The following is a 10,546-nucleotide window of genomic DNA, read 5'->3' as shown; positions in this document are numbered from 1 at the left end:
TGAGTAATGGCACCACTCCTATATTTATAGGACCCTTAATTGTCTTAATCAAACAATTAAATTAAAAAAATATTTAAAAAGACATCTAAACCAGATTAGTGAATTAATCTTTCACAATAAAAGATGCAGTAACAATATTAATATAATTGAAAAACTACTGTATAAACTTTAACAATATTTTATACATAGACAATAAAATTGTAGACTTTATAAAATTGCTTATGGCAAACAACTAATTATATATGTATTTATATATTTATATTGCTTTAAATAGTTATAACCAAAAAATAAAAATAACAATAGAATTGATAAAATTATTAAAATTAATTTATACTTTCCCTGCTCTGTCAACCAAAATGGCTTTGATACTAATGTATTCATTCAAGCCAGGGAAAATATTAGCCTTAAGCCTCAACTGCCAACTCACTTCCCTATATAATAAAAGATTCTTCAAATCACCCCCCCATAGTCATTTTTCACCAGGTCAATAATACCAAATTCAAAACCTTTAAATGAACTACAAACAGAAGAATGTTTATAAAGGGCACTAGTATCTTTTTTAACTCTAATATCATTCATGTGTTCATAAATCCTATCCTTTAGTGCCCTTTCAGTTTTCCCTACATAAAAGGACAAACATTGTGTGCAAATAGCTAAATAAACTAACATCTTTGTGTGACAATTACCCTTGCAAAAATGAACTATACTACCTAAACCATTATTTAATTTTATAGATTCATTTTTGTAAATATGGGTACATTGTCCACATCTACCACAAGAATTTGTAGCCTTTTTAGTATTTCCATAATTACTGTCCCTTTCAAACATTCTTTTAAAGTTAGTCCCTATCTTGTAAGTAAAATGGGGTCTATTGCCTACTGCTTCGTGTACTTCCTTATTGGTCTTGAGTATTGACCAATTGGTTTCCAAAATTTTAGTAAATTCTTCAGAAAAAACATTAAATTCAGTTATACAAGTCCCTTGATAGTTTATTTTTTCCTTGTCAGATTCCTCTGTTTTCTTAAAAGGTTTACCCAGTAATGACTTGAATTTGGTCCCCCAGCCATTATATACTTCCTCTAAAATACCACCGAACAAAGCTTTCGGGTACTCCCTCTCAATAAATTTTTCTCCTAAGAAAACAAATTCTTCTAATAGATCTTCGAAGTCAGAAGTCATCCGTGCTACCCTTACAGCCTGCCCTTTAATAAGGCTCCTTTTTTGGTGAAAGGGGTGATGACTATCAAAGTGTAAATAACCATTACACCATGTCTCCTTACGAAAGATCCTAGACTTAAAACCTTGTACTACTTTACTAACTGTAAGGTCAAGAAAATTAATACTATTTTCACCAACAGTATGTGTGAATGATAAAAAATTAGTTGTGTTGTTTATATAGATCATAAATTCCTTCAAATGTTCCTTTGTACCTTCCCATAAAACAAAAAATATCGTCCAAAAACCTATAATAGCACTTAATAAATTTAGAATATATACTGTTGAATATATGTCTCTCTTCCCATTCCAACATCACAAGGTTGGCGTAGATGGGGGCACAAGCGGCCCCCATAGCTACTCCACTCACCTGTTGGAAATATTCCCCTTGGAAGCCTATATAGTTATTGTCTAAAACGACTTCCATTAGTTCCAAAATCAATTGTTTCTGATCTAAAGATGCTTCCAGATGTTTATGTATACTATCTTCAAAAAATTCAAAACCTACCAATCGTGGGATACATTTTTATAAGAGTTTATAAGAGCAATATTTAAAATGTGTCCTTATTTTTGGGCCTTTTTCCCACTTCTTTGTATGGCTTTGTCCAGATTTCTTGCTCTGAGGTTGAGAACTATGAAAATGTGTCAGGGCCATCACAGTCAGCCAGAGACATTTCAAATTGTGACGTACTTGTTGCACCCCACTCCCCCATGTAGTGACTCTGGATGTGTCCAAGCAAGGCAAGAAGCAGTTATGCAGTGTAAGTGTGTAGAGTATCCCCCCATCCAAATTAGACACAAGTTTGATGGTGGCTTTTCATCTGTCCTTGATTTTGCAGAATGTTGTTTTTTGTCATATTTTTATACTGTTGATTTATGCTTATTATTCAGAAAATTCAAGCTGTTTCAGTGTCTGTTGCTCTGTGTTTAAGTAGCAATGCTTTAATGACCATCAAGCAAGCTTGTCTGAGATTGTAAGATCAAAGTAAGCTGTAATAAGCTTACTGTTAAAGAATTACCAAGATTGAAAGCCTTTTTGTTCCCATGCAGAGAATATTTACATAACTAGATAACGTATAAGCCTTATGTATTGAAATGTATATGACAGTATTTGTAATAAAGGACAGGATTACAGTATTTTCAGAAGCTCATTTCATTTGTTGGAGACTTGCAGTCATCTTTGCAGGATTTACCAGTAAACTAAACAGAATGCCAATTTATCATGTGTGGTCCATAAACTGTGCAGTAATCCTTTAAGCAATCTATCTTGAGCTTGTTTCTTGTTCATTTTTTACTTTGATCATGTTTTCTCCATGAAATAAGTAGATAGATGTTAAGTTGTCAATCTCGCCTTCATTCTTGCTGGATGGGTTCGGAGCCGATCCTCGGCTCCGACTCGGCACTTGCTTTAGCTCGAGAACTCCTTTTACCAGCTCGAGGCAACCCTATATCCCATGATGCAAGGCGGAACTACCTCAGATCTCGTTTGCCGCTTAGCGAAAGAGGTCTCCTTTGCCAGCTGAGGTAAGTTTTTTCTTAGTCAAATAAGAAAAAGTGTAGTTAGGGGTTTATTTTTCCCTGTTAGTGTTAGTGTAGTCTGTAATTAGTTACAGCCCACCCTATTCCCTATTTTTCAACCTTTTTATAAACTTTTATAAGTTTTAATCTAAAGTAGTTTAGTCAGGCCTAGTTCCCTTTTGTTATCCCTTCCTGTGTGTTTGTGTAAGGGATTAATTTGTGTGTTTGTTGGGACTGTTTGTGTTCTATCCTCCTAGGATGTCAAAAGAAGGCAAGGTCTCAGGCTTCAAGAAGTGTGACCAGTGCTGTCAGAAAATGTCTCTGACAGACGGTCACACTTCTTGTGTTTATTGCCTGGGGCCTTTGCACCTGCAGGACTCCTGTTCGTTGTGTCATGCTTTTAGCCAGAGAGTCCTGCAGGAAAGGAGGAACAAGCTCATCCTCCGAGGTTTACTTAAACCTGAAGGCTCTCCTCCTAAATCAGGGTCAGGAAAACCTCTTAAGCCACCGAAGGCTCAGGCTACAGTGTCCAAGCCTCCTCCGGTGGCTCCGCCCGTCGAGCCGATATCGGCTCCGGCTGGAGTCGATACTTCTTCTACTCGAGTAGTGGGTTCGGTGCCGGCTGGCTCCGATACCCTGACTACTGTGGCCTTGTCGGCTCCGGCTGGAGCCGACACTTTATCCAGCATCGGAGCCGAGAAGTCCTCGGCTCCATCTGGAGTTCTAAGGGACTTCAGCTCGATGGGCCGACCGACCAGAGATCTCGGTCCCCTCTATTATGAGTATCCACTCGGCTCCGGGATCTCCTCTTTTGTCGGAGCGGAGCCATCGGAGCCGATCTTCGAGATCTTCCAGGCTATCTGGCCACGACTTGGAGAGGGTGGTAAGCAGGCTGTTGAAGTCTCAGGCACTGGCCCAAATGCTCCATAGCCCGTCTCAACAGACTTCGGCTATAGCCCCAATTCTTGAACTTCCTCCTCCGACTCCACACCAGAGTTCGGAGCCGGAGCTTCTTGGGACAGCGACTGTTTCGATGCCGGAGCCGATACATCCTTCGGCTCCGACGCCTTCGGCTCCGATCTCCTCCTTGAGACCTTCCTTGGAGGGATCCGGTCGTCCGGGTTTCCACTGTCGGCTCCGAGGGGGCTAGTGGCATCGGACCCTTGTCCGACCTCGCTCTCCCTCTCGGGGCTTCGGCTTTGGTAAGCTCGGCGCCGACATCGGCCTCGGAGCCTTCTCTCTCCTTGGAGCCGACCATTCCTGTCTTTTCGGAGCGGGTATGTTCTGGTCTCCCGGGGAGAAAAGCCTTTGAGGTGATGAGGAGTGTCCTGGCCTCTGAGCCTGGTCAACGGTCCATCCCTCTAGCTCCTCCCTCATCAGTGCTTGCAGATGCCGCAGCCTCTTGCTCTCAGGCCCAGGGATCCATCGCCCCAGGTTTCCCCACTGGGAATTTCCTCCTCTTCCGAGGTTTCTCCTGACCCTGCAGGGGAACCCCCTCGGAAGAGGACGTGTAAGAGGAAACACACAGACTCCCCTGAGTCTACTACATCTGATACCGACTTAGATGAGTCGGAGGGTTCCCCACGGTCCCCTCTGAGGATGTCTCCTTTTCAGACATCCTTGAGCTCCTCAAACAGAGGGGAATTGGCCTCCATTGACCCCTCCGAGGATGAGTCGGTATACCTGGAGGCTTTGGATCCCGACCCTCCACCTCCTGGGTGTCTCCGCCTTCGACCCACTCATGCAGGTAGTGGCTCGGAAGGCGTGGCTCCAGATTCTGTGGAACCTGTCCCCAGAAGACCATCCAAGTTCATTACGGCCCCGGATAAACAGTTCCTTTCCAAAGGTGTCTCTGTGGATGCTATGGTGGTGGCAGCGGCCACTAAGAAGGAACTGGCGGATCCTTCAGTACCTGTCCATCCTCCTAACAAGGACTCTAGGACCATGGACAGGTATGGAAAGCGGATGTTTTCTTCAGCGACCTTTGCTATGCTCGCTGAATTACCTTTGTCACTTCACCAGGCTTCAACGAGATATTCTCAAGGAACTGGGTGAAGTAGTCCAGGATCCTTCTGCTGCTGGGGCTCAGGAAAAGATTGCCTCACAGCTTGCTATCCTGAATTCCATATCTAACTCCTCCATGCGGCTCATATCTTATGCGGCCGATGGAGCGAGCAGGGCCGCAGGCACAGGAGTTGCTCTTAGACGCCAAGCCTGGATGCGGCTGTGTAATTTTGCGGACCCCTTTAAGGCGTCCTTCACTAATACCCCCTTTGATGGTTTTGCCTTGTTCGGACCTCAAGTGAAGGATACCTTGACCAGGTGTGAGCAGGACGGTAAGACTCTTTCTGCCGTTGGAGTCCAATTTTCCACTCCTTCTAGACCATATCCCAAGGGTCAGAAAGGGGGGAAGATGTGGTTCCGTAAAGCCCAAGGAGCTACACCGGACACACGTGGTCAGTTTACCCCCAGAGGCAGAGGGGTAACAATAATAGCCGCCCTAGAGGCAGGGGTCCTCAGAACCAGGGCAACAGGGAGTCTCTTCCTGAGAAGCCCTTTCAGCATCCCTGAGGTGTTGCCCGACTGTCCACCCTTGGAGGCAGTCCGGGGAAGGATTTCACTGTACCCAGTAGCCTGGCAATCCCTATCCCAAGAGAAGTGGGTACAGTCGTTTATATCCGAGGGTTACAAGATCCCCTTCGAAGGTTTCCCGTGCACTCTACAATCCCTTCCAGACATCTCACCCGGTCAAAGGGATTTGGCAAAACAGGAGGTTTCAAAACTCCTAGAAAAGAGCCATCCAGACAGTGCCGGCAGACCAAGTAGGATCCGCGTCTACTCAAGATTCTTTTGGTCCCCAAAAGGACGGGAGAGTGGAGACCAATATTAGACCTCAGCAATCTGAACAGATTTGTCAAAAGGCAAGATTCGGATGGTCACGCTTCAGTCCATTCTGCCCTTTCTGGGCAAGGACAACTGGATGTGCTCGATAGACCTTCAGGATGCGTGCTATCACATAAAGATTCACAGGCTCCAGGAGGTTTCTCCGCTTCGGCTAGGGACCAGTCATTACCAATTCAGAGCCCTGCCCTTTGGCCTCACTTCAGCCCCCAGAGTGTTTACCAAATGCATGGCAGTGGTCACAGCTCACCTGAGACGTCTAGGATTCCAGGTGTTTCCTTATTTGGATGACTGGCTCCTCTCCGCCACCACCAAGTGTCAGCTTCTTCAGTCCAGAGACTACACCCTTCAGCTTTGCAAGAATCTGGGAATCTCAGTAAATTTGTAAAATCTTCTCTGCTGCCTTGCCAATCTATCACCTTTATAGGCAGAGTTAAATACCGTCAAAATGTTAGCCAGACTAACAGATCAAAGAATTCTGGACATCCAAAAATTTGTTCGGCTTCTGTTACAAAGCAAAAGATCAAAGCCAGGTTTGTCCTGAAAGTTCTAGGTCTAATGGCTGCGCCATTGTTCTTCTACCACTGGCTCCCTTTCACATGCGTCTCCTGCAGTGGATGCTTTTCACGCAGTGGTCGTATCACAATCTTCCGATGAGACACGAGATCTTAGTGACACAGTCTTGCAGGGCTCATCTGGGCTGGTGGATATCTTCCCCTCTTCTTCATCAGGGCCGACCCTTTGTTCCCCCTCCTCCAGTTGCCACAGTCACCACGGATGCCTCTCTGATCGGGTGGGGGGGGCATTATCAGGGCAGGATGGTCCACGGGACGTGGCAACCCATAGAATACCATCTGCACATAAATGTCCTGGAGATGAGAGCAGTGCTTTTAACGTTGCAAGCCCTCGACGACTTTTTTCCCACGGGGACTATTGCAGTACAGACGGACAACATGTCTGTGGTCTGGTACATCAACAAACAGGGCGGAACCAGGTCCTATCCCTTATGTCGAAGCTCTCAGACTTTGGCAATGGGCGATCTCTTCTCAGCGGTTTCTGATAGCAACGCACATCCCCGGCAGGTCCAACCTATTGGCGGACAGGCTAAGCAGATCTATTCTGATGCCTCACTAGTGGTCTCTCAATCAATCTGTAGTGGATCAGATTTTTCTGAAGTGGGGCACTCCTTGTTGCGATCTTTTCGCTACCCCTCAAAACAACAAGTGCCCAGACTATTTCACTCTATTTCTCCTTCCAGGCCAACCCCTGAGAGACTCTCTTACCCAGGATTGGCCTCGGGGACTTCTTTATGCTTTTCCTCCCTTTCCATTGATTCCACAAGTCATTCAGAAAGCCACCGATGTTCTTCATTCCACATTGCTGCAGTCCTAACCATTGGGTAGTCCGCTGTCCCAGTCGGCCCGAATACCAAAGTATATGGCTGACGTCGGTCAAGGCGCATTAGTCTGACGTCAGGACGTCAGGGTACTAATGCGCATGACCGACGTCATATCCTCAGTCTTTTTTGCCGCATGGTCCGATGCAGAAGCAGTTTTGCGAGTGCAGGTTGGCGTTCTGAAATTTTCTGAAGTCAGAGTTTCAGACCGAATCAAAGTTGGCTAAGTACCCCGTTGGGGAATATTTTGTTTTTCTTGCCTCAGTATTTAACGGATGTCAGAAAAAGTGAATAACTGTATTTCTTGTGGGAAACAGATACCTCATAGGGATTACCATACCTTGTGTATACCTTGTTTAGGGCCTGAGCACGGCGTTGTTGGATGCGCTCTTGTGCTAGATTTAACAAACGCACTATTAAGAGAAGGTTAGACTGTGCCAGGTTAGTTTTGGGAAGCGTTGTAATTATAAAATGCCGTCGGATGCTCCGCGCCGCTTCAAAAAAAGCGCAAGGACAAAGCAGCAAAGCCTAGAGTGGAAGAACCGACAGTCCCGAGCGTCGGTTCTTTAGAAACTCAGTGGAGCCGGAGGTTTTGCCAGGAGTTTCTTTGGAGTCTCAGGAGAGACTTTACTGTTACAGAATGTGTCCTCTCAGGAGGTAGGCCAGGCTGAAGGGGCTTCTCAGGTGGCTGTTCTTCCCTCTCTTCCTAAGGTGGTTAGAGCCTCCCCTTCTGTTTCCAAGGCTTCTTTGAGGGGCAGGCCAGGTTTAACTTCAGTGGGGGTTTCTCCTAGCTCTTCAGGATCTTTGCCTAAGAAACATATGCTTAAAATGGCAGAGGATTTGATTACTATGATTAGAGGTTCTATGCCCCCTCCTGATAAGAGGCCTAGGGTGGAACCTGAGTTTGAGAGTTTTGAGCAGTGTTCGGAGGCTTCTGAGTCTTCGCTGAAGACTTGCAGGAGTATCCTCCTTATTCTGATTCTGATGTGGATGATTCTACTCCTTCAGCTTCTCCTCCTGAGGATTTTTCATTTTCAGAGACTCTGCATTCCATGAGGGAGCATTTTAAATGGGAAGGTCAAGATTTCTCTGATTCCAGGAAGAGGCTTAGGGAATTCTTGTTTTACCCCAGCATAGGCCTTTAGCTATACCTCCTGTTCTGAATGTGGTGGAAGATGTTTTTGCAGAGGCTTCCCTGAACCCTGATTCTTTGCCTCCTGCCCCAGTTAAACCGGATAGGTACTATAGGGTGCCTGAAGCTCATAAGTATCTTTTAAGAGTCCTAGGGCAGACCCGGAAACTGTCTCTCAGGGGCCTAAAGGTGTTAAGGCTTCTGTTGTTAAAAATCCTGTTCCTCCTGATAAAGAGGCAAGGGCTTTGGATAGATGGGGAAAGAAAGTGTATACTTCTTCCACTTTAGCCATGAGGGCGTTGAATTGCCAGTTTCACATGTTAAAATATCAAAATTATCTCCTTTCACAATTACAGTCTAAGGTGGATGCTCTGGCGGAAGGTATTGAGTGTAAAGAGTTGCAGGATTTAGTTCATGTGTCTGAACAGGTGGGTAAGCATTCCTTGCAATGTGGTTTTGATGCTGTGCAGGCCTCCTCGAGGGTGGCTGCCACTGGTTCTGTTCTTCGCAGGCACGCCTGGTTGAGGGATCAGAATTTAGCTGAGCATGTTAAGACAAGGATTTTGGATGCTCCTTTACAGTCTGATGTGTTGTTTGGTTCGCCTGTGGAAGCAGTTTTAAAGAAAATGGAGGACAAGGCTAAGTCTATGCAAACTGTTAAAGATTTTTTGCAGGTGCAGCCTCCGAAGTTTAGTAGAAATTGGCCTACTAAGGGATGGACATATCCTGCTTATGATTCCCAGTCTAGGGTTAGGTCTAGACGTGGTAGGGGCAGAGCTCAAGGTTCTTTTAGGCCTAGGACAGGGAGTTCACCTGCTCAGACTTCTGGTGAGGGCAGGGGTCAGTCCTTCGTCAGAAACAGACCCAATGACCTACCTTTTCAGCTGCCAGTGCATTCTCGCCTGGCAGCACCTTTGGGAGGAAGGCTGGCTCTTTTCAAAGAAAATTGGGATTTAATTACCCAAGACAGATGGGTTTTGGATATCATTCACCACGGTTACAGGTTTTATTTCCATACCTTGCCTCCTTTCAAAGGCATGCCAGACATTCCTCCTCTACAAAGAAAAGAGGCTCACAAGCAAATTTCTCTGTTACTCCAAATAGGGGCTATTCAGCCAGTTCCTGTGCCAGAAAGGGGCCTAGGATTTTATTCTCGCCTGTTCCTAGTACCAAAGAAGGGGAACACGTGGAGACCAATTTTGGATTTATCTATCCTCAACACTTATCTGGACATTCCCAAGTTCAAAATGTTGACGTTACAACAGCTTTTACCTCTGCTGGGCAAAGATCACTGGATGGTAACTTTAGATCTCAAGGAAGCTTACCTTCATGTGCCTATCAGACTAAGTTGCAGGAAGTATTTGCGTTTTCGAACTGGAAATTCCCATTATCAGTTCTCTGCATTGCCCTTTGGCTTATCTACTGCGCCCAGAGTATTCACAAAGGTTCTGGCTCCAGTGATAGCTTACTTCAGGCTAAAAGGAATTCAAATCTATCCTTACTTGGACGACTGCCTGATTCTGGCTCAAGAAAAGGAAGACCTTTTACAGCATTTGGATTATGTGATAGCAGTGCTAAGATGCCTAGGGTATTCTGTGAACGAAATAAAGTCCAGTCTAGTACCCTCTCAAGACATGTGCTTTCTGGGTGTGAGACTGAATACAGCAGCCCAGATGGCCTTTTTAACCCCGGACAAACAAAAGAATCTTTCCATTTACTTCCATCAACTATCTCTTCAGTCCGGGCTGACTGCAAGGACAGTCCTTCAAGCCTTAGGGTTCATGGCATCTTGTATTCTGGTGCTTCCCAATGCCAAACTGCATATGAGGAAGCTGCAATGGTATCTCAAAAATGTATGGACACAGCACTGCCAGGATTTGGACACTGTCATTCAAATAATACCTTGCATTCAACAGGAATTTTTGTGGTGGGCTCAGGAATGTCACCTAAACAAGGGACTCTCTGTGACCCGGCCAGAGGCGAGTCAGATTCTAACGACAGATGCCTCAGACATTGCTTGGGGAGCTCATCTAAATGGAAAGTGGATACAAGACAAGTGGCCTGCCAGACTACAGCATCTACATATCAACATGAAGGAGATGTTAGCAGTCCAGTTTGCATTAATGGCTTTCAAGGAGTTACTTCTGCCAGGGCAGGTGTTGATTCTAACAGACAACACAACTGTCATGTGGTACATCAACAAACAAGGGGAACACTTTCTTACCCGTTGTGCAGGCAAGCAATGATTTTATGGGAGACTGCGCTCAGCTTGCAACTAACTCTTCAGGCAAGGTTTCTGCCGGAGCACAGAACTCCTTAGCAGATGTGTTAAGCAGACAAATCATGGATCCCCACGAGTGGAAACTGGATCTTCATGTATTTCT

At 45.3% G+C, this 10,546-nt stretch overlaps 1 protein-coding gene across 1 annotated transcript in view; it reads left to right on the top strand.

Annotated features, from left to right (window-relative positions):
• The window catches only part of ZGRF1 (zinc finger GRF-type containing 1), a 2,981,513-nt gene that overhangs the window by 2,275,006 nt on the left and 695,961 nt on the right, over positions 1 to 10,546 (top strand). Inside the window, 1 exon segment of the mRNA XM_044061551.1 lies at positions 2,546 to 2,555. Within this exon segment, the coding sequence (XP_043917486.1) occupies positions 2,546 to 2,555 (10 nt within the window).

This window comes from Protopterus annectens, chromosome 2.part0, assembly GCF_019279795.1.
Source record: "Protopterus annectens isolate FY-2018-M chromosome 2.part0, PAN1.0, whole genome shotgun sequence".
NCBI lineage: Eukaryota > Metazoa > Chordata > Ceratodontiformes > Protopteridae > Protopterus > Protopterus annectens.
This window is presented reverse-complemented; position numbering and strand designations above follow the sequence as displayed.